Genomic DNA, 25,488 nt, shown 5'->3' with positions numbered 1-25,488 from the left:
ATGGCTGAGGAGATGTCTGCTCTTCATGCCAATGGTACTTGGGATCTTGTGTATCTTCCATGTGGTAAGACGACCGTTGGTTGTCGATGGGTGTATACGATCATGTTTTAGCCTGATGGTTCTATTAATAGCCTGAAAACTCGGCTGGTTGCTAAGGCTTATACTCCGGTTTATCGTGTTGATTACTTTGACACCTTTTTCTCACTTGCCAAGATTACTTCAGTCCGATTACTTATTGCTTTAGCAGCTATATCTCACTGGCCTTTGCATCAACTTGACATAAAAAATGCATTCCTGCATGGTGATCTTGAAGAGGAGGTTTATATGGAGCAACCTTCAAGGTTTGTTGCTCAAGGGGAGTCAGGTTGTGTATGCTAACTTTGGAAGTCATTGTATGGCCTCAAAAAGTCTCCTAAAAGACTTTACTGAGCCCAACCAACCCCCTTAACTAATAGATGCTAGTTGGCGAGGCCATCTGCTAAACCTAACCTAAGTCTAATAAATATAAGGGTGTTTGGCTCCGAACTCCAACTTGATCGAAGGGAGAAGAATTCTCAGGAAAAAGTAGTTACTCCTCAATCAGACCGGTGACAAACGAGACCTTGTTGTCACCTTCAAGTGGAGGTTCTTATTTCAAACATCGTATCACACTTTGCCATAGCTCATTGTCGTTGGAATCAAACATTAAACTAAGGTGGAAGTGGAAAGAACGACATTTGACTTGCTTCCGGAAGAACTCGATTTCCTCTGGATTCCGACATTCTTCTTGTCATCCTCCTCAAATGGGGTTTGGGGATTGAATCCCTTCACTTTAAATGGAGTTATTCTTCGTATCTCGAAAGAAATGTATTCATAAAGGATATCTCCTCAGAAGAGGATGACACGCATTTGTCTTCACTCTTATTACCTTGAAAATAGACGATTCGATAAAAGACTATTCTATTTTCAGACAATAAGGAAGATACTTAGGTAAGGGCAGGGATTATAGCTAAGACTATCTCGACTCCTTACCTTGCTCAATGGCTTCTCCATCAACAGCAGCCGGAATAAGGGAAGGAAGAAAGAGACCATCTTGGCCCTAGGAAAGGAATGCTCTTGACTACCATTGTTATCCATCAATGCACACTATATATCTGTTTACAACTATAAATGTCAATTGGCTATAAATAAATTTGCATTATATTGAAAAGGTGAAAAGCAATCAAAGTTGGGGGAGGGGGGGGATGATCCATACACGCCCATAACACAAGATTCAGATCTATCAAACCTATCATAGAGATTGAAAAACCTATCCATCGAAAACCCACACCACCCAACACCTTATGCACCCAACTCAAGACTTCCTTGCTCCCTCAAAGCAATGAATGTGCTCAAAAGCATGCCATAGCACGAGAGAAAGTTTTCGCCCGGCTGGAGATGACATGGAACGGTGGTACGTATGGCTTAGAGCCAAGGCATTCATAGGTCTCCTTCCTGTCAGAGCTCTATGACAGAAGCGATAGTGGAAAAGGCAAGTCTTCCTGGGTCTAGAATAGCAAATGGGAAGGCTCTTTCTCCTCACACTCATAACTCTCATGTATATTCTTCCCAAACCCTAGCGTCAGCTACCATGAAAAGCTAGGCCTTCTTGCTCAAGCTGTTAGCGCGTAGTCTATCTTAGACCAAAACTACCTCCAAGGGTAGTGGTGGGTGTAGTACCACATAGGAAGGCAGTTGAGCGCTTAGACCAAGACGGCGATTCTAACCTGTATGGTTAAGAAATCCTTCCCCTGGGATATGACATTGGACCTCTTGTAATTCGTTCCAACAGCTTCTCCTTTGAGAAGGCTTTTGGTGCAAACTCAACCTTTTCTTTTCAATCATGGAGGGGGCTTTGTCCACGGGTGTACATTAAAAGCTTCTATAGTCGAACTCATTCGAGCAGGCTTGATGGTCTTAAGAATTGTTTGGGTGGGGAGTTCTCTTAAGAATAAAGAAGACAAATAGAATCTAATTCATGTTCATGCTAACAGAAGAGCGAATTCAATACTAAGACGACTTCTTTCTCACGAAGTGCAGCAAGTACTTGAGTCATTTTTGTGTATCATGCCCCATGAGTGAGTTGCCAAGTGCCCCCTAGCCTAGAAGGGTAGTCTGCCACAAGATCGAGTGGAAGCCTGGAGCAAAACCGGAGCCCCTATTTGTTTGATTTATTCCAGAAAAAGCAGTAGCCTTGTGCATTGATTAGCAGGTGCTCAACAAGGTAACCTAATAATCAAGAACAAGTACCCACTTTGATTGTGGACTTCTTCGCCCTAATAAATAAAGACAAAAGACTTTGAGAAGTTGGATCTACGGTCGGGCAACTACCAAGTGCGTATCGCGGAAGGAGACGAGCCAAAGACGACTTTGTGACAAGCAAGCAACTTTACTAATCTAATCTAATAAAGGGGCATTTGATTTTGTTATGCTTTCTGAACTCACCAATGCCCCTGCCATGTTCTGCACCTTCCACAATTAGCTATTCCACCCGTACTTAAATGACTGGTGATATACTTTAATCGTTGGCTATAGGTATTCGTTAAACGGCCACGTTAGCCACCTCTAAACCGTAAGGTATTAAGGAAGAATCACCTCTATATAAAGATGGAGGTCCTATTCCTAGGGCATTGGATGAGCATTAGAGCCATCAAGAAGTGGCAAGCACCTACCAAGGTAAATGAGCTAAGATCAGTCTTAGGGCTCGTGAACTATTACCAAAAATTCATGGTAGGTTACTCGAAGAGGTCTGCTCAACTCAGAAAACTCCTACACTAAAGAAGGACGTACGGACCGATCATGGCATTTCACTGATCGGAAAAGTGTCAAAGAGCTTTTGAGGACAACAAGCAGGCAGTGATTGATGACTCCGTATTGCAGTTGCCAGATTACACTAAGCCATTTGAAGTACACACGGATGCGTCAGACTATGCCATAGGCGGTGTTCTCATACAATAAGGTAACTTAGTAGCATATGAGAGTCGAAAGCTCAATGATACCGAAAGACGTGGTTCAAGAGAAGGAGATGACAATAATAGTGCACTACTTGAGAACATGGAAGCGGGAAGGGGCCTAGAAGTGCCTACTACTACACCACACAGCACTTGGCTCTACACATTTACAAAGCTAACCCCAACTCAGTTCCTGGAAGAGCTAAACCCCTTACCTTATCAGTCATAAGGCTGGTTTTTGGTATCACATATCGAGATAATTATTATGAAAAAGCTATTCCACTAGTGTGAGTTAGATACCCTTTCTTTGTGGTACCAGTCATGCTATTTGAATAGCCTTCAATCATCATAGCCTTTCCACCAGTTTCAAAGATTCCTTCGGCATCAATTTGCTCCAATAAAAGAGATAAGACCTTTTCTTGAACCAGAACCAGGCAAAAAATGCCGAGGTAGAAAGTTGAAAGCGAGCTCTTTTCACGTATACGCAATCTCGAAGTCGAATTAGCTCACAGACAACCTTCTCAACCCTGGCGAGTATGAGAGCTTGGTAAGAGAGAATGTAGAATGAGAAATACATTTGATTATGGCAACATTCCTAACTACCAAAGTGCACTAAACCTAGTAGAGATCTTCGACCTAACGTTAATGGAATTTCAAGCCCATTTAAGAAATCCGCTTTGCACCTTATTGTTGACCAAATTTGATGCACGCCAGGCCCAAATTCTCTCTCAGTCACCCTTTGATGAAAGGAACATAAGATCCAGAGTTTACGACTTTATCAAAGTTCTACAAACTTTCATTTTCAAAAGCTTCTATTAGATTCTTTCCTACGGTACTTCATTCAGGATGTGCGACAATACGGTCATCTCTCAGCCGTGTATAGAGAATTCCTTTATCATTTCCTTGGCGGATAACACAAATGAAATCGCTTCCCTGACCGCCCATCTTATGAGTCCATTCTTGTCGCAGTTGTTGGTTTGTTGTACTATTCTGTACCTCTCTCGATTGATAGAAAGACGTTCGGGAGCTGGGAGGGCCTATCGTGAGGAAACTTTCCTTTTTCACAGTAGGAAAAGGTAAAGGGGGAATAGCGTATGTCCATGGTGATCAAGGCAGAGCGACTCCTTCTTTAAAAGAGGTTGGTTTTCCCATTTTCGTTAAAGAAAAAATAAGAGCTCTTGGTTTGGCCGATGTCGATTCGTATGGCAATGCGGACTCGACTCAGGATGAGGATTCCGCTTTTCATAATGCTGCTATGAGCCGAAAGAGCTGGTAAGCTATCTCGCTAAACGAAAGGAAAAAGCATGTACTGGTTGCCTTCGTTGCAAGGGCAGGGGCCAGCCAAAAACGGTCAGTCGGACTCGATTAGTCCTTTAATCCAGTTAAGCTAGGTTCTTCCATGCGTTAATGTATGCGTATCTGTATCCTCTTCAGGACTGGTTGCTTTTTATTTTGGTTTATACATTAGGAGAAATCTGTTAAGGCCGCCTTTCTTACTCGGTGTAATTCAATCTTTTAGCTCAAACTTTTCTATCGTCCTTAGAAAAGGTAGTCGTACTTTTACCTTTTCCTCTTCTTGCCCGAGCCAAGGGATCATTTTGTCTATTTCTACCAAAAAGTTTGCTATTTATGTTTTTAGCAGGAATAGTTCCAGCCTTTGTTGACCCTCAGTAAAGTGAGTTTACTTAGCAAACTGGTAGGACGTGGAGATCGATTGATCAATATAAATCTTGAGAGTGGATGGTTGACCGCTGCCCTTTGTCCTAGAGGCTCTCTGGTCGGGGAGGGGCTTGCTATCGTAACCTTTTCTCCTGGTGTATGTGAAAAAGAGTGACTAACCCTTTTTTCGGTCAAAATTTGGTCCAAAGAACGAGAGTGGGCTTCCTTAAGCCCGTTGTTCCTCAGTAGCTCAGTGGTAGAGCGGTCGGCTGTTAACTGACTGGTCGTGGGTTCAAATCCTACTTGGGGAGAATTTGGAGTTATTTTTTTTCTGACCTATCGACCCCGTCCTTCTTCTTAGTTTCTAAATGGGAAGAATCGTGGGACATCAAAAGTGGGAAGTTAGTTGTTTTGATTCCTCACTCTCTCGTATAGGTGAACTTAGTTCGTTGAATTTTTAGGGAGAAGAAAAGACCACTGGGAATGAATGGGAAGACTGAAGTAGTATCTTCCTGCCGCCGAAAGGAATTTGTCTCCATTAGCGTCATTCGAAGAACGAAAAAAAGGGTGACGATTTAGGTAGTCTCGATGGATGTAGTCCAATGGCTAGAGCTTTACCAGCTTCTTGTTGATTGAACTCTCTTCTCTTTAGTTTAGGCTCCGAGTTGTTTTTGGGTGGGATGGTCGAAATTTTCTTCGCCACTAGTGGCAACGAAGTTCTTGGTAATTAACAAGGGGGAAGGAAGATCTCCACCCATTTCATTCATTCAGTGCCTGCGGTGAGGCACGACCCACACCAAATAAATGGGGAAAGCTTGCTTGTTGTAGCTCTATTTTTTTAGACTAGGCTTGGTCAGCGTAAGCTATTTAAGTACGCTCGATAAGGGTAGGCTCGCAGCTTCGCTCAGCGGAAGAGCATTTCGAAACTATTAGTCAAGCGGGAGCGCCCAACCTATGGGCTTTGAAAGGATAGGGGAAGGGAATAAAACAAAGAGGGTCACTCCTTTTAGGAACATGGCTCGTACATTCACTTTCTCGTGAACTCGCAACTTTGCCAGAAGTGACTAGTCACCTCTGTCGAAAGATGCTTAGATGGAAGATACGAAGGGGGAAAGTAGAAGCTTTGCCCCTTACTTTATAGAGATTGCTATGATTTGGACTGACTAAATTACTCAATTCTCCTTGAACACTAGCTAAGCTAATAAATAGTAATTTTTCCCTTAATCAAATCAAAAAGCTTACTGATTTATTTAAGGCACTGCCCTTCTTCTTAGAACCCATTGAGGGGGGCCTCGGCCCAAGAAGGGGAGAATGGTCGAGCGGTCAAAAGCGACAGACCATAAATCTGTTGAAGTTTTTCTACGTAGGTTCGAATCCTGCCTCTCCCACTTGTTTGTTGTAGACTGAAGAGAAGAGAAAGGAAAGGAGGCATTCGTCAGCATAGGGAGGCCTACTGAGCGAAGCTCTTTCTTTTTTTTTTTTTTTTGTCGTGCCGTGAAGTGAGATTGTATCGTATTTCAGTTTAGAGAGGTTGGCGAATTACTAAAATCTATAGATTCCCATCAATAGACAATCCCAACCAGAATAGAAGCGAGTCGCATCCGGTTTGGCTTGTAGTCGTTGTCTTTTAGCGTATGTAGTAGTAGGCCTTCTTACACCCGTGCGCCCGCCAGAATGCCCCTTAGTTCTGCACGAAGCCAAGCCAATACATACAATAGGTGAAGGAAAGACCCCCATTTCATAGCACCTAGAGAACACAAGTTTGGTCTTGGATTGGAGAGAAGAGGTGGAAGAAAAGGCTCAGAATGGATTTAGGAGTCTTTGTGCGAGCCGTATGCGGTGAGAGTCGCACGTACGGTAACGAGGGGGGTTCGCGTCTATACGTGTAGTGTGGTGGTTGGGCCTACCCACCCTATTTGTTCCATGATCTATGCGTCTACTGAAGCTACTTATTTCGATCAATTAGCCAAGATTTTGACCGGATACGAAATCACTGGTGCTCGATCTAGTGGTATTTTTATGGGGATTCTATCTATCGCTGTAGGATTCCTATTCAAGATCACTGCAGTTCCTTTTCGGGCGGCTGTAGGACGGACGGCCGCCTATAGGTGGTAGGGTAGGGTGGGTGGTACCGCTCAGATTGTGGCCAATCTTCCTAATCGCGCACGAGCTGGGCTTAGATCACGTGAAACTCATCACTACCTCGTAAGTTAAACCATAGCATGTTACACGAAAGCACTGCTTTCTCTGTAGAGTTGTCACATAGAAACCTGCCTTGAAGAGCCACTCGCTCTATAGTGTTGTCACATAAGATAAGCACGCCGCCCGCCTGCTGGCCGGGCGAATCGAAGTTCTCTTCCGGTCAACTGTCGACCCAGTCAAGTGTAAAAAACACAGTAGAATCATGCAAGGCACGCAGCTGGTGTGCTTCTTGCCCGCGAGGAAAGAAGAAGAGCGACAGGGTTTTGTTCAGATTTGACTATTTGCAGCATGGGAGTGGATTACCCAAAAAATCCCTGGGAACAATGAAAAAAAAGATATCTCAGTAACAAAAACTATGGGGGGCTGTATCGGCAAGATCCAACTATGAACAACTACTGAAAAGAAAAACTGCCTGGAAGTCCGAGGACCTTTAGTACCATACCCTACCCCCAAACCAGCAGTTTTTGCACCAAGCAAGACCACTCTTGTCCCTTTCCTTTCTCCATTCTGCCTCCTTCTTTCTTAGCTTTGTTCCAATCGAGTCTAAGGAAAAGCAAAAGTGGTTTGTATACCTATTTTTTGACCTACTTGGCGAAAGGGAATGCACTTTGTTTCGTTTTTGGGTTTATAAATTGGATTCAGTTAGCTGACACCCCAGTCACAGTCCTTATCATGGGTCTACTTGTTACAAAAGGCGAATATACCTATTCGAAAACATACACATAAGTCCTCAGACAGGCGGGGACGAAAAGTGTCTATTTTTTTACAATATTTTGGAATGTATCATGGCCCTATCTATTCATCTTTTTATTAAAAAAAAATGAGTTCTGCATCTCCCCGAGGCTGAGAGAGCAAATAGGCGTAAGGAAGAAGGAGGGGGGAGGGGCTACGAACCCTCTTCCGTTGTTGTTCCCGATCACCCATCCCTTCCTTCCCTTTCACATGACCTAGTGTGATCCAATGAGATCAGATATCTCAAACGAAGTGAAGTGATAGAAGAGAAGACAGCTGGTGGGAGATCTTTATTCATTACACCCCCTTTTATAGGTTGGGGAAAATAAAAGTGCACTCCTGCGCACCTGTTGAAGGAAGAATATTTGGCATGAAAATATCTTCTTATTAGGGAAAGGGGCAAGCTAAAACCAACTCCTAAAAAGTTGTTGGATCGAAGTATTTCGATCATTCCTCATCCGCCCGCTAGCTGTAGAGGGGGTTCGATTCCCGTTATACGCGATGTGGCGAAAAAGACGGATTCAACAAGATATGCCTTGCCTGCATTAAGATTTCAAACTTGTCGTCTACTTTTAGGAAATGTTCGGAACAGAGAACTTACAATAATACAACGCCGCATTCTCCGAAAATTGAGAAAGAAGAAGAGATCTATTAAGAGAAAGATTTATCCGAGAGAAAATCTTAAAAGTTACATCCAATCACAAACTACACGAAAGTTGCCCCCTTTTCATGGGGCTTTACCCATCACAGAGATGCACAGAGGAACAGAAAAAATTTCTTATATCCCTTTTCCACTCAATCCAGAAACAAGATCGAACGTTATTTCAATTCGTCTCAATTTTTGTAAAATTATTCCTTAAGCAAGGCAGCTGATAAGTTATCGAAAGGTTTGTGTGAATAAAGGAATGGTCAGCATTACTCATTTTCAAGTTTCCCACAGTGATCTAATATCTTTTCAAAAAAAATGACGCGAGACTACGCAGTGAAGAATTAAGGAGATCTTTCTATATCGAAATATCAGTTGAAAAAATCATAGGAAAATTCCTGGATCACCCGGTAAGAATGTGGAGAAGAACTAAAACAGAATGGTTCCACCTACTCAAAACTAAGAGGGGATGCTGCCTACTACAAAATCTTAGTTTTTGCAATAGTTACGTGCTTCAATGCAAGAAGAAGACTTAAAAAGAACAAAGAAGTTTGGATCAATAGAATTATGCTTAGGCAGTTCCATCACTGAGCACAACAGAATGAAGAGGAATTTGTATCATTTTCAATCCCTATTCTTATCGAATAGAAGGAACGAGAAAAACCGAAATCTTCCTACTCGAACAAGAAGTCCTATAGTTTACAACTCTTCTTAATCAGTAATTCGACCTCGTGCTCTGCATCCCCCCATCAGTTTATTATGAAGAGGAAAATCAAAAGGATCAAACTACCTATTAATTATTTGGAGGTGAATCATAGAGTATTAAAAGTTGTGGTATCTTTCACATCCCTCACGACATAAGATTGAAAGATCCAAACCTTCCTCTTCGGAGCGGAAACGGACGTGGCCAAAACATATAAAGATCGCGTAGTCGTTGATAGGGATATATCTATCTGTCTCGAGTCTTGTCTAGATCGATTCATAGATCGATTTCTATTCATATGTATTGGTATCTTCGTGGATAGAGATAAAGATAGGGATCCATCTAGATCTTGATTCACTATTTCCATTTTTTTGATTGATTGCCTTTTTTTTGACAACAAGTTTGAAATCTTAATGCAGGCAAGGAAAGAGAGTTTTTCTATTATTACTTGTAGGATCGGAGCATAGACGAGCAAGCAGAGCAAAGGGAACGGGGAAGCCCGACATAGAGCAGTCAACTACTTCTAGTCGATATAATGGAGGGGGGTTACCTGCAAGTTTCCCAAGCCTCTTTCATTTTAGGCTAGCGACAACGTAGAACGCACTAATCCGCAACCAATAAGTTTGCCAAAACAAAAATGAAGAGAATTTTTACTTTACAAAAATGCTTGCTGAAAATCAACGAAAGAAGGGAGGTCCATTTTCCCATGTAGTTCGTCGGTCAAACCAACAAGATTCTCCTTTCAAAGTAATAGAGAGATCTTTTTCTAGTTAGACTTCTATCAATGCAATAAAAGAACAATCCCTTCCTATTCTTTCTTCCTATCAGATAGAAAGAAAATGAGACCGCAAAGAGCCCTTGTTTACCACTTTAGAGGGTGGGGGTGAAGGGGGTTCACATACAACTGAGGCAAATTGGTTTATGATTAAATCTCAGAGGCATTCTTATCATTTCGTAGATCTAAGACCATATCCTATTTCAAGTGAAGGAACTCTTATCAAAGAGAACCTATGAGCGGAAGAAAGATCGATCCAAATTCATTGTGACAGAATTATAATCATTCACAAACATACAAACAAGTTATGCATTTCAGAACAAATTACGACATGATTTAGAAATTAAATACAAAAGTAATGAGAGATATACCTTTGAAGAACTCTTCTTCCATAGATCTCTCACTGTCGTGAAGATTTGAACTGCAACCTCTAGTTGTCTCTACGATCGTCTACCCAATCATCTGGTCAATCACGAACAAACTTCTCCACGAATAGGAAACCTTTCAGACACCACCACTTAGTAACCTTAGTATTTTCAGAGTGAGAATCCAGGAGGTGTGGGCTTTGTTGGATTTGGTAGAGGGAAGGAGGAAACAATTATCGCATTACACGGCCAAGCAAGTGGGAGAAGGATACTGAGTATCGTATAGACTGTAGTACTTGATCGTTTAGTTCAGGTACACGATCGTTTAATAAAACAGGTTTGATCGTTTACACGATCTTTTAGAGAAACTCGCTAGTCGTGCGATCATTCAGAAAAATGTTACACGATCGTTTAGATAATGGCATGTGTACACGATCATTTAGACAAACACTTGATGCTCTCGTGTAGTCTCTCATGAGCTAAATGATTGGCAGTGTACTCAAATGAAGCGATTCAGCGATACACTTCTAAAATGAAAATATTTTTCATTTTATCCTTCAGTTGTGAAAACTGAATAAAACCTCCCACTTCACTTACGGTTAAAGGAGAAACTGCCCACAATTATCTCATAATTGTTTTAATTTTAAATAAATATAATAACTAACTTATCATATTATATTTATAACCTATAGTTTTAATATCACATCATATGTAACATATAAACCATAGTCCTTTTCTCCTTCACTTGATATAAATCATATTTATATCATTTTCCTTCAATTAATGTATCTCATACATCATGTCAACTATATCATATATAATTAAACTAGTTCAATCATATCATATATAATCAAACTCCCTCTTGTCAATTTGAACACTTCAATCTGACCTAAAAACTGACTCTCAACTTGAATCCATTGAGCTACCAAGGGGACCTTATGAACCTATAGCTTGAAGCTCCAACAGTACATGAATAGCTGACTAAACTCTTTAGTCATGAGATCCACCATCCGTTAACTGTCGGGCACTCCACTAAAGATCGAAAACTGCACTCTTTTCATTACAGATATATTTTTGTGTCCATCGGATATAACCATTCAATAGTACGATAAACCTTCACAAATTCTCGTAAGTATAGCTAGGATAATTTACTGTTTTGCCCCTATAATTACATCTAACTCCTTAAGTACTACTAATCCATCTAATGAACAATAGATCATAGTCCTACTATGAGGGACACCACTCGAGCCTTGAGAAGGTGTGTGGTGCCACATCGTTCAAGCCCCAAAATTAGCCGTTAAGGGAGTAATCTATCTACTTACCTCTACTTTAGGGAAGGAGTGAATTCCATCTTGTGTAGCTGAGTTCCCAGCTCCTCAATCAGACGAATCCACAAAGTGGTAGATTTGAGTCGGCAATCTGGCCACTCACATCCATGTAAATCAAAGGATCACCCTTAAAGGCAAGAGTTACTTATGGTCATCCTAGTGAAGTGAAGTCTCTGTGATGAACAGTGTTATATAATGAGACTAAACACTTCGTGGTCCAATCTTATACAAACTCTATTGTTTAGGACACCCCCGCTTGCATGTCTGCACATGAATGATCAGGATCAGACCATCTGCAGCACGTCACAACACTTGTAACTATCTACAAAGTGGGTTGCATCCGTAGTGTCACCTGGATAAGGTTTCCCTCTTATATCCATATACTACAGACCATTTTGGTTATCACTTAAGGTATGATCCACTTGTATGTCTCCACATACATGCTTAAGTTACAACGACAACTAGGGATCTTAGTTTATTATTTTGTGGTAAATGCAAATAAAACATATCGTGTTTCATAGACAACAGTTAAGAAAATATCTCATATTATTACATCATGAGCGTTTGTTCATACAGGTGTTTACAAACTACAGAACCCTACGAGAGTTTAGGGCATCGACCTCAACATCGAGTTCACTTGGAGCTTTGGCAACCACCATAGAAGGTGTGATGCACATGCACTCATTTCAAGGGGGTGCAACACTTCTAAGTTTGGGCCTCATATTTATCCTATATTTGGGCCTCATATTTATCCTATATACCATGTTCGTATGGTGGCGCGATGTTCTACGTGAATCCACGTTGGAAGGACATCATACCAAAGTCATACAGTTAGGACCTCAATATGGTTTTATTATGTTTATCGTATCAGAGGTTATGTTGCTTTTTTCTTTTTTAGGGGCTTCTTCTCATTCTTTTTTAGCACCTACAGTAGAGACTAGAGGTATTTGGCCCCCAAATGGGATTGAGGTTTTAGATCCTTAGGAAATTCCTTTTCTTAATACCCCTATCCTTCTTTCGTCTGAAGTAGTTGTAACTTGAGCTTATCATGCTATACTTGCGGGGAAGGAAAAATGAGCAGTTTATGCTTTAGTAGCTACCGTTTAACTGGCTCTAGTATTCATAGGCTTTCAAGGAATGGAATATTATCAAGTACCCTTCACTATTTTGGATAGTATTTATGGTTCTACCTTTTTCTTAGCAACTGGCTTTCATGGTTTTCATGTGATTATAGGTACTCTTTTCTTGATCATATGTGGTATTCGCCAATATCTTGGTCATCTGACCAAGGAGCATCACGTTGGCTTTGAAGCAGCTACATGGTACTGACATTTCGTAGATGTAGTTTAGTTATTCCTATTTGTCTCTATCTATTGGTGGGGAGGTATATGAAAGAACGAAATGGTGGATTGAGGAATGAAAGCTCGAAGACAAAGAGAACCGGGCTTTTCCAAAGAATTACAGCAGCTTTCCCACTCCCTTTAATTACTATATAAAAAAAAAAGTCTCTTCCACTTTCCTACCAAATCTCTCTTTATTCTGGCACATAAATGAAGGGATCGAAGAGATTATGGCAGATCATGTTCACCAAGAAATGACCCGAAATTGGATCTTGGTCTATTTAAGATTGTTCCTTTTAATTGTAATCTAAGATTTTTTATTGTCTCTCATTTCTTTTCCGAATAAATCAAAGAACATAATTGATCGAACTCATCCTTTGTTGCTATGAAACATATTGGCCTTGTGTTGTGGAAGGAATGTTCTATTCTATTTTGAGTTGAAGGCAAGAGCTCTTTCTTCAATAAAGGCTTGGAACTCGAATATTTCCCCAAGGGGAAGAATATGGGCTTGTTGAAGCTATGAAGCATCTTAGAGTATTCCATTATGTTTTTCAGCTAGCATTCGACCTGAAAAAACATCGATTTAGTAGAGAGAGAGGGGCTTTTTGCTAAAGGCTATCAACGTAGACGTATATAGATGTAGTGAATGTGTGTGCAGGGTGTAGGTATACCACTTACGACAAAGAACCCCAAGTCAGAAAAGTAGTTAACCAAACACAAGTAAGTAGTTCATCAGTCCTTCCTCCGACGCCTCCCGTTCATTCTACGAAATTCTTTCATGTTTTTTTTTGTTTTGTTCATAGTTCCTAAGCCCTTCTTAGAAAGCCCTCCTTAAGTAATAATAAATAAATAATAATAAAAAAAGAATGTTGCTTGATTTGAACGAACATTGTAAGAACCTTTCCAACTGACGCCACAATCATAATGCCACCCACGTCATTTTTATTTTTTTTTATTTTTAACAAAGGTTGTTTGATTTGAGTTAATAATAAATAACTTGCAGGTTTCATTAATGAAAAGAAAAGCGGAGGCCTACCATCTGCTAGCATTGTGATTTGGAATTGATTTTTTATCAACGGTCCACCCTTTCTTTGAGCCTTATTAATGATTGAACTTAATGATATGAACCGAGTGCCATTTGATGAGTCACTGAGAACAAGGGATAGGGATATGGAAAGGATGAAGTAATGAAAGAGGAAGTCATTGCTAGTAGTAACGACTTGTCACGATCCATTGGTTCATATAGAATCCATGTCCTAGGTGTATCAAAAAACATTCTTTTCGCTAAGCGTATATAATAAAATAGAGTGAAAGGGTCCACCTTGAAACCAAGGGGGTACTGACTATAGTTGAGTCTTCTCTAAATCGTAGGAGATAGTTGCCCATCATACGGCTCACCAACTTCACTTGCCTCTATGGGAGGCTCGCTATGGGCAGGTTTAGATCACTTACAATACACGAATCTACGAAGGAAAGGCTTGGTGGGTTAGGAACATTTTCAATATGAGGATTTTTCCATATTTGTTTGAGGAGAAATGTGAGATGAAAAAGGAACTCATATTTTCGACTAGGAAATGCAAGTATGTTTTGTCCACTTTTTCCATCCCCCTCTATCAAAATAAAAATTAAAAAAAAAGATGTGCTTGCTTCTTATTCCCGTGTTCGATCTCTTCCATCTCTACCTCACTCGTTGTCACCAATGTTGAAGAAAGGTTTGGAATCCTGTAGATAGAGAATGAAGAGGGGCGCCAAGCATCTTCCTCTCAACAGTGCTTCTTGAGGCTCCACTCTCCCTGTAAGGCCTCATTAGCCTGGGTGAAGATGAGGATAAGGAATAATGATTGAAGCCCCCTTAGCTCTGCCAGGGACTAGGCAGGGGTTAACTTTGTAAATGTGTGGAGCCAAGTGTAGCAGTAGGCACTTCTAGGCCCCTTCCCAACTATAGGATCACTCTACTACTTTGAGTACTACGAACCCTCCGTCATCCATTGCAGCGGAGCCGTTTCATGAGCAGGGGGCTAAGCGTACTTCTTTGAATCAAACGTTGAATGATATCGATTCTTTTTTATATATCAAAATCGAAATCATTTTGATAGATTCATCCATATTTCTATTCATATATCTATAAATGGATTTCTTAAGTTGCATGAAGACCCAAATCCTTGATTTTTCCAGGAAAGACTGCATTGCTTTGTGCCCAGGAAGTGAAGGGAATGAGCTCGGCTACTTCTTCTCCACACTTTTTTTATCTGTGTTTGTTGCATATGAGCTTTGCGCGCCATTGGAATTTTGTTCTCCTCTTATTCTTCTTTGGACGGTTCAGATGGACTTCGCCGTTCTTTCCCAACTTAAATTGGAAAGGCTGTCTTACATCGAGATGTCGATTCGTTTTCCACCCCCAATGAGATGAGGAATTAGTAACCCCCTATTTCGACTTTTTGGTCCTTCATCTTTCTGAATCGAGGCCCGGCTCGCATCATTCCAACAACCGATGGGGAGCACCTTAGTATATGATCGCGTATAGTAACTGGGAGTCCTATTACACCTAAGGCCAACTTCAATTCATGAAACCAAGGTTCATCTCATGTAGTGATTGTGGACTCATACAGGATATGGAGTAGACGATTGATCTATCAGACTCGACCCAATCTTTCATAGCATGCATTCGCATCCGTGTCACAACTAATTCGGTAAGCTACGTGTTTGGTGCACGGAGAACTGCCTTCGGTCTCCCAAATGGACTCACTCATGGAAACCTTCCAGCCGCCCAACGACCTACAACGCTAGTCACTACTCCCACTAGGGCTAGGAAGTAAGCCCCACAACCCAAAGCGGCGAAAAACAAATAGAATTTGCTACAAAAACCGGCTAACGGGGGTATTCCTGCGTATGAGAACATAGTAATGGAGAAGGTAATAGCCGAAATAGGATTCATTTTGGCAAGAGTGCCCAAATCCGCTATATATTTTACACGGTTTGTCATAATGCTAAAACTATGGTGAATGCATCTATCGTCATTAATACATGAATAAAGATACCAATTAGTAGTGATTGCATTTCTTCTATGATTCCACATGAGAAACCTATACGAATATAACCTACATGTCCAATTGAACTATGAGCTAGAGGTCTTTTGACTTTCGTTTGGGCCATGGCGGCCAGTGCTCCTAAGATCATAGAAGCAATGCTGCAGAAAAAGAAGATTTGTTGCAATGTAGCTCCATAGGAACCATAAATAGAAACACGTGAAATATTAGCAAAAATAGAGATTTTAGGTGCAATAGAAAGGAATGTTGTAATTGGGGTGGGTGAACCCTCATAGATATCAGATGTCCACATATATAGAGTCAAAAGAGATATGGAGTCCAACGAGAAGGGGGGTTTTCTTTAGGGCTTGAGGGATGGAATAGATAGAGCCCTACAAGTTTTAAATTCGCCAGTGGGGAATTCACACAAAAAGGAATGAGGAATTCTCAATGAAAAAAGTGCTCTCTAAACTGAACGTGAAAGTTGTTTTCCATCAGACGGAAGTTTCCGTAATTCCACTCTCGACTTGGATTATATATCCAAAAAGGTCCGCTCTCGGCCATTCCACACGCTGCCTAGCAGAGGCGTGGTTATCTGAAGTGGATTCTCTCTTTTCTAGTGGATGCCAAACCTACTACCCTATTGACTAAGAAGGGGTGGGCGCAACAACTACATGGACCCTTTCCATTCTGTTGTTGCTAGTGCTTTCCTGGGCCAAGCCGGAATTATTTATCAGAAAGGGCAGGCAAAGCCCGAAGACTACTATCCTACCTAATAGGCTAGTGAGCGGAATGAGGAGAGGGTCCGACAATCATACCATCGAGGTCGAAAAAGTGTGTTCCTTTCAGATAACACGCACCGTAGGCCATCCTCGACCTTCTTCATTTTTTATGAAAAAAAAATCCAATCTCGCAATCTTCGAAATCATTTTCCTTCCTCGTCGAGCATTTCCTTTAATGGTTAGGTGAAACATTTCCTTATCTGAACTTGGCGGGTATTCTTTCTAGCCTTATTCAAACTCAAACAAATAGGGGTGGGTTTGCTTGGTTTGAACATAGGCTCAAACATGATTTGAAGGTCCTAGCTACGCCATGCGTTTGATACAAACTCTGAAAGTTGCAGGGATGACAAAAAGAGGGCGCTTTCCTGTATGCACTGAAAAAAAAAAGAGGAAGAATAGACATCCCTTTAGATGTCTATGTATTCTTTAGAATCTCCCATTGATTTTTATATCGTTATATCTCTTCTCAAAAAAATTGAGAAAGAAAGAGCAGATGGATCTCTATCCCCTATTACGAACACTAAATCCTAATCTATTGATCGAAAAATCTTCGTCAAATACCGGACTTTGCCTTTTTTAGGAATTCCTCATATCCAAAGAGCTTACCACAAGCACCCCACCTCATACGACTAGTTGGGGGGGCTGTTCCCTTTTGAATCAAAACAAAGTCAAAGTCAGTGTAGGGGCTGAATAGCGACTTTCATTCTAAAGGAAGCGAAGAATCCACCTTTAGTCAATAGGAGCCCTACTTCCCTCTTTGCGACCTCATCACTGAAATGAAGCGCCAAAAAATTCTTGATGAGTTGGGGCGTAGCGCACCGAGGTTAATCTCTCTTTTTTGGAGCTGACTTTACTAAACTAAACTAATAAGGCTCGCTGCTTGATAGTGACTTCTTTCTTTGGTAGGATGAGAAAGACTACTTCAATGAGGAAACCCCGGAAACTGAGAGGCGCCTTTGGAAGCGTTGCGGTAACAAAAGCATCATCGAACTTTTGGAATCCACAGAAAAATTAAAGCTAGCTCTGTGATCTGCTTTCTATGTTTACAAGCTCTGCCTTCTGCTCCTCTCCCTATGGTCGAGCTCAATTACATCGAGCCTCCACTTTCTTGTACTAGCTGACTAAAGGCGAGCTACTTTTTAGAATTCTCTAATTAACTAAGCTCTTTCTTTAGATGGAGTTCCCCCTATGACAAAAATGCTTGCCCCTGAATGTGGATCTATTGGATTTTTCTTTGCCTTTAACAGTTTCATAATTCTTTCCTATTAGCGAGCTAGTGAAGTACCTCTTAGCTTAGGAAAGCGGGTTATATCAAACCAGTTTAAAAGCAGGCTGATGGGCAGTTTGAAGTTTCCCAAGGAAGGAATATTGAAAAGAGCAGGAGTTTTTTCCAGCAAGTTTGAAAGCCTTTAAGCATTCCGCGGTGCTTATGCACCTACTAAAAGTCTCTGTCCCTGTATCGTAAAACTATTAAGGAAACTTCTTTAATAAGCATAGCTTATCAAAATAGTATACAACTTGAAAGCGGACTGCTACAGTACTTATTTGATTTACATTGCCTTCCTTCAGCTATACTACAGAATGAATTGCTTTCCTTGGCTTTAGTGGTTTCAGCTTGACTTTGATTAAATTAATTGGGCATTTGCCCAATCACAAGAACAAGCGACAACCCCTTCTCTTCCTTAGTGGCACAAGCTTCATTTTCTATTCATAGGAGTTGTAATGAATTCCATTCTTTTTTAAAGCATAACTTTGGTTTTTGTCGAGCTATCCCTCACCTGGATCCAAATATAGATAAAAGTCTATCTGACCCTCATAGGAATCGAGGAAAGATAGATTTTAGCAGCTGGATAGTTCAAATAGTTATCCACTGTTCAAGCTTTAAAGGGAATAAGCAAATCCTAAACCACCCTTTTGAACAAAACTCTAGGAATTGATAGATAGCAAGAAGTTATGCCGTCACACTATATGGTTCAGGATGTTCTATAGCTTGATTTGATTGGCTAATCCTTAAAAAAAACCCTAATATAATAAAGGAAAAGGCATTTAGGACATCAATCCCGAGGGGAAGAAAAGAGGCACGACGAGTGATATCTCACTTATTAAAGCAAAAGCCATAACCCTAGATGCAGAGATCAACAAGCACTCCTAAGGCTTGGTGAGCACTTAGTTTTGAACTTTGAAATAGTTACCTTCTACATTTGATTTAGAGAAAGTATGCTCCTGGCTTGCCACCCAAAGAAGGGAATTCTATTGAATACAGTCCTCCGAGACTAATTTGTTTTCCGGTAAGGTAGCCCTATGATCTCAATAGAAATGTGTTGACAGAATCTCTAAACGTTGCTACTAGTAGTAAAGAGTTTAGGTTGGGAATGAGTGAAAAACTCATCATAGAAAAGCTACCAACAGAATTCACGCTTGCGCTTGACCTTAGATGGCTTTCCCGATGATGATTCACCAAAAAGTGCTGGTTTCTATATAGCTATGAGAATTCTCGCGATGACGGTGATAGCAGTGCGGTAGCAGATGAAGAACAGGACTCAGCTTAACTGTATGTTCTGTTATATGCCAAGTGGAAAACCAATAGGCCAATTCACTTTAGCATACCACTCTGGCAGAAAATAGTCTATTTGCCATAGGCGCCCTGTAAACTAGGCACTCTCCAAATGGTACTGGATTGAAGCTAGTCTACATTCAGCCCTTGGAATTTCATAATGACTCTCAAACTGTAGAAGGGGCCTCCCCATCAATTGGTATAAAAGTCAACTCTTCCATTCTAGGAAAGGAGTTGACAAACACTTTATTTCGGGCATTCTTGATTTGAATAAATCAGGTCAAAGGGCTTGGCTTAGTTCACCCTCTCTAGTACACCTTAGGACATTAGAGTGAGATGTCGGCCGTTCCACTCGTGAGTAAAGAACCTTTACCACTACTACCTACTAACTTCTCGCCTAATCCCTCAGGAAAGTTGACCGACTAAGGCCTCTTCAAAGCCGGATGGAGGATCACTTTTTCTTTGAACGAATCTTGCTCTCTTGTCTGCTTCTTCTTTTATTGACAATTCTTCTGTTGTCGTAGAGGGAAGAACTGGTCTTTCAGGGCCCCGACGGGTCAATGCGTTGGATTCAACCCTTCTTATGGACTTCCGCTGTCTCAGTTCATGTCTAGTTGGCTTCTAGGGGGAAACTGGCCTTTCATCATTCCATTCCTTACCTTCATTTCAAATAGACTTGACTTCTACGTCTCATTTCTTTCTTTTTTGCTTTTTTCAGAGTTTTGACTTGAACTTCCATGCTATTCCTTTACCTAGGTCCTCATGAAGGAAGGAAAGACAGTCTTCAGTTTTGTCACGAGAAGAAGGATAAAATCCATTCAACATTTTTAGACTCTAATATAATACCCATGGGTAACTGGTACGAAAGATCGTTTGTAGATTTCTTATTCATTATTTATCCCGCACCCATAGTCTAGTCAGGTTAGACTACGCTTTCTTAAGAGGAAGGGCACTGGAAAGTCAACATCAGCAATGATTCCCGTCAGGATACCCATGGAAGCGGGAGAACTACTTTGTAGTTCAAGAGGAGGACAAGTAATTAAGAGTTGTCTTGCTTGCATATCCACCATTTGAGTCTCCAACAATTATTCCAATAACTACATATCCAATTTGACTTATAGATTAAGATGCAAGCATACGTTTCAAGCTTGTTTGAGTAATAGCAATGAGATTCCCCAATATCATGCTAAGAATAGCTAGGATTTCCATCAGAAGATGCCACTCGTTTGCCATTCAACTTTTAGAATTTACCTTAAAATACAACTTACATAAATTCAATATAAACTTCAAAAGAAACTAACTCAAATCATTCAAATGTTCAACTTCAAAGTCCATACTCAAATATTCAAAGTCCATACCCAAGTTGAATAAAAATTATTAGCCTATTAAATAAAATTACAAGTTCAATAATATCTATAAGCATATTACCAAAAAAAAAAAAAAAAAGGAACAACACCATGACGAATGAATGAGTCTTCTTCTTCATTTTTGGTCTTCCACTTGTCAATGCCAGGAATTATTAGCCTATTAAATAAAATCATTAATATGCTCCAAATCTAATTCCTTATTTCAAAACAACAGAGGATGATAGGCTCTCTACAAAACAAATCATAAAAATTAAATATATTAATTATTTGAGCATAATTCATGTTAGATATGTACAATAAAAATGTTAGATATGTATAATAAAAAATTCATTTAATTACCTGACTTAATATTTTTACAAGCCTTTAACTCTTCAAGTTGTAGAGGGAGATCTAGTAACATAGAGTCGCCACGAATCCAATGTTGTGTACATATAAAGGCCTCAGAAGGAATCAATAATCTTCCCTCCTGTACTAAATGTAGATTCTGAAGCCATTGTAGATATCAGAACCACCAAAACATCTCGAACAATTTTTGATAAAGTGGTATATTTATAACCATTCATTTTCCACCAATACAAAATCTCAAAATCATCTTTATCTTCTATATATTTATCAAACAAATAAGAACTCAAATCATTCTCCATTTCCAATGAACTTTCTTCTTCTCTCAATCTCTTAAAAGTTATCCATGGATCATCTATTTCATCGTCCATATCATGATCATCTTCAACTATAGTGAAAGTATTTGATTGTTGAGAATCATTGGTACTACCTCGAGTGGAAGTTTTATGTGAGTTGTAAAAGTCATATAGACGATACAAATATACCTTCACACTCTCAACCCTATCCTTAACAACATCACTATCATAAATATTGGAAAGACAATAATTCAAGTACTTTAACTTGTACCGAGTATTAATCACCATAGCCACAAACATCAATATATTCATTTTTTCAAGTGAACCCAATACTTATCAAACTTTGTCACCATATTCATAGTCATCATACTTAGAACAGAATTGGTATTGTTTCTCCATTTGTTTAAAGCAGACTAAATTTTATTTATTTCCTTATAACCAACATTAGAAGTCACATAAGAAGATCCACTTATCATTGTAGTGGTTTCATATGATAAAGTAAACATGTATAAACTAGAAACAAACAGAATCATTAAGAACTCTAACTACACTTAATTTGAGTACAAAGCATGCTTAAAAAAAAGTTTCTATCAAAAAAGGGTTTCACAGTGTATACCTTTGTAGATTCACTTCAATTCCTTGCTGAATTCCAAGAGTTTGATCTCCAAATCTCTAGTAGACCACGAAAAGGAATATCTTTACTATTCTCAGCCTTAGATTGAGTGGTGAAACTATCAGTCGAGAGGGATTTAGAGGGTTTGAGCAACAAAACCCTAAATTAGTTAATTAGGGTTTTTTTAGAAACATTACCTTTGAAGCTCCCGAAACTCGTCTATCTCCGCTCGAACACGAACCGGACAACCACTAGAGCTGACCTACTATCATCTGGAGTCAGAACCGAGTTGTGGGACCCGATGGATGAAGAACCCTATAGAGAGAAAAAAATATGGAAATAGTAGAGTGAAAATTGGGTTGGGTTTGGATTTTTTCAGCCCAATTTTTAAAAACTAATTTTTGTAAAATGTCTAAAAGTTTTTAATCCAAAATGACAAGCCCATATTTATAGAAAATGGCCACGCAAAATTGCATGAAATAACTTCATAAAAACCCAACACTTAGAATCCACTATCTAAGTGGGCTTAATGTCTCCACTATAAGCCAACATCTAGCCCATTATTTTGTTAGTTGAATTATCCAACAAAAGTTTGGATTTTCCCACTAACTTTAGACAAAGGGCAAAATAGTTATTTGGTCAACGTCAAACTTTGACCAAAAAGTCAACATTTTGACTTTTTATGATTTTTTCCGTGTTGACTAATTTTGACCTCCCGAGCATGAATCCACATTCATTTTCTCGAAATTCAAATCACATTTGAATATAAGGTCGGTCAAAGTTTGACTTTTCAAAGTTAAAAGTCAACTCTTTGACTTTTTACATCTTTGACAATTTTGATTATTTACGAGCTTTTGAATATGAACATATTCATATTCTTGATATTTAAATCACATTTAAATATTAAAGCTGTATCTCTAAACTAAAAGAAACGACCACTATACCACATATACTTGTCGGTTTCTCTCTCTTCACCAGAATTATTCTATCATACTGTTCTATGTTTATTCCATATGAGCTAGTAGGGGAACCTAATGGACCTATAGATCATGGGCTCCAACGTTCCGAGATTAGCTGGCTAAACTCTTTAGATGGAGCTAATCAACATTCATTAACTCACGGGTCATTCCACAATAGTCCCGTAGTTGCACTTCCCTCACTATAAATATATTTGTGTCCATATGATATAACCACAATTAGTAAGCTAATCCTTCACAGGTTGTTTGTAATCTCGACTGGGTCATAAAAACCGTTTTACCCTCGAGACTACATCTTATTCCTTAAGTTCCACTGATCCTCTAATGAACAATTGGTTTAAGGTCCAATTTATAAACTGAACCCCTCTCAGGCCAATTAAAGGATGGGGCTCTTTGTTCAAGACTTGGATTCAGTACTAAAGGGAACAACCTATCTACTATCCCTATAACAGGTAGGAGTGAATTCCGTCTTGCATCCTATGTTCCCAGCTATCCACCTGATCTTACCCATGAAATGGGAGGCTTATTGGACCAGCGATAATGAGCTGTCCTCACCTATGCATATCTAAGGATAATTTCAAGTGAACAGGAGTTCATAGTTAGCTCAGGATTAAGATTAAGTTGCTTAGGTCATCAATTAACAAAATAGTTAGTTTTATACATTAAACGACATTTAGAACGTAAAAAGTGACTATTTCATGGTTCAGTCTTATGTAAACTCTTGACATAGGATGCCCCCATTTTCATGTCTCCACATGAATGGTTTAGGATCACATCGTTTGTACTAACTACAAAATGGGCTGCATCCATAGTGTCTCAGAATAAGGCGCCCAACCTTATTCATATACTATAGACCATTTTGGCTATATATTTGAACTTGATCCATATTTATGTCACTACATAAAGTTCAAACTTAAACTTAATAGCCTCGGAACTTTAGTTTATTGGATTCATGAATATAAAATTTAAATTTACTAAAGATTTTCAATAACAGCTTTATTGAACAAGAATATGATATTACAAACTACGAGTTTTAGGACATAAAATCCAACATATAGCTCAATGGTTGCACTCTCCTCACTATTGATATATTTCTATCCACTTGTTTTAACCATAATCAGTAAGTCAATCCTTCACAGGTCATTATTATTTATAGCTAGGTCAAAATTATCGTTTTACCCTTGTAAATACATCCTTCTCCTTAAGTTCCCATTGATCCTTTATTGAAAAATTGGTTGATAGTTCAACTAATAAACCATGATCCTCTCAGCATGAGAGGGCGAAGCCCCTTTGTTCAAGACTAGAAATCAGTACTTAAGGGAATAACCTATTTGCAAACCCTAAATCGGGTAGGAGTGAATTCCATTTTGTAGGACTATATTTGTAACTATCTTTCCGGTCTTATTCCCAAAATGAGAGGTTTGTTGAGCAGTGCTGTTGAACTACTCTCACCTATGAAGATCAAAGGTATCCCGAATAAACATGAGTTCATAGTTAGCTGAGGATTAAGATCTAGTTACCCTAGGCCATCGAAATTTAAATAGTCAGTTTTAACAGAAAACGGTCCTTATAAAGAAAAGTGAATATTTTATGGTCCAATCATATGCAAAACTCTTTTGCATAGGATGCCCCTACTCACATGTCTCCACATGAACGATTTTGAGATCATGTCGTTTGTATCAATATAAAAAGTAGGCCATATCCATAGTGTCCCCAGAATGAGATACGCAATCTCATCCATATACTTATAGACCTTTTTGGATACATGCTATAACTAGATCCTCTTTTATGTCTCTATATAAAGTTACAATATCATACTATAGTCATGGATTCGTTTATTTGATTTTATAACATAACGCAATTTCAATTTCAATACTATAATCATGGATTGGTTCATTGGATTTTATAATATAATATAATTTCAAATTTAATAACACTTTTATTGAATAAATCCTTCAATAATTTTTTTATTGATAAATAGAATATGTTTCCATGATTATGAACTGCGAGTTTTAGAACATTCCCAACAATCTCCCACTTTGACTAAAACTCCAATGGGTTAAAGATATATACAAATATATAATGTCGAGAAAAGAGAAAAATACAATAAACTAGGGCATCTATATAACCTTGACATTCTCCCACTTTACCTAGATTTATGACGTTCGTTGTCCTAGTCCGACCAGGTGACCCTCGAACACTTTAGCCATGAGGGCCTTTGTAAATGTATCAGCAAGATTATCATCAGAAGCTATTTTCGTGACTAACATGTCTCCTGTGCGTACTATCTCCCTGATGAGATGGTACGTTCTCTAAATATGTTTTCCGCGTTTGTGGCTCTTAGGTTCCTTTGAGTTGGCAACTACTCCACTGTTATCACAAAATAGGGTGATCGACAGATGTATATTTGGAACAACTTCAAAATCCATCAGGAACTTTCTGAGCCATACTGCTTCTTTAGTTACTTCACATACAACTACATATTCTGCCTCCATCGTGGAATCAATAATACAACTCTTTTTGATGGTTTTCCATACTATTTCTCCTCCATTGAGAATGTATACTGATCCTGATGTAGATTTCCTAGAATCTATATCAGTTTGAAAATCAGAATCAGTGTGTCCCATAAGGATCAAATCCTTAAGACCATACACGAGCATATAGTCCCTCGTTTTGCGAAGTTACTTGAGGACATTCTTAATAGTGGTCCAATGGCTATGTCCAGGGTTAGACTAAAACCTACTGATGATTCCAACTGTAAAGCATATGTCCACATGTGTACATAACATAGCGTACATCAAGCTCCCGACTG

At 39.4% G+C, this 25,488-nt stretch overlaps 1 protein-coding gene, 1 non-coding gene and 2 pseudogenes across 2 annotated transcripts; 3 read left to right on the top strand and 1 right to left on the bottom strand.

The window, feature by feature from the left end:
• LOC120069160 (ribosomal protein S4, mitochondrial) lies at positions 1–9,136 on the top strand. Its single transcript, XM_039020834.1, is given in 8 exon segments — positions 1–50; positions 132–369; positions 3,982–4,241; positions 7,954–8,521; positions 8,523–8,688; positions 8,691–8,915; positions 8,918–9,046; positions 9,049–9,136. Coding segments are annotated over 8 exon segments (1,716 nt in total). The 3' UTR covers positions 9,129–9,136.
• Positions 4,868–4,939, top strand: TRNAN-GUU. Its single transcript has one exon. It is a non-coding gene; the product is annotated as a tRNA-Asn (tRNA).
• Positions 9,137–9,832: 696 nt separating the features above from the next.
• Positions 9,833–13,060, top strand: LOC120069158 (annotated as a pseudogene).
• Positions 13,061–15,414: 2,354 nt separating this feature from the next.
• On the bottom strand, positions 15,415–16,058 carry LOC120069169 (annotated as a pseudogene).
• Between the last annotated feature and the right edge of the window lie 9,430 nt (positions 16,059–25,488).

Source organism: Benincasa hispida, unplaced genomic scaffold, assembly GCF_009727055.1.
Source record: "Benincasa hispida cultivar B227 unplaced genomic scaffold, ASM972705v1 Contig261, whole genome shotgun sequence".
NCBI lineage: Eukaryota > Viridiplantae > Streptophyta > Magnoliopsida > Cucurbitales > Cucurbitaceae > Benincasa > Benincasa hispida.
The sequence above is the reverse complement of the archived record's forward strand: the minus strand, read 5'-3'. Positions and strand labels throughout refer to the sequence as shown.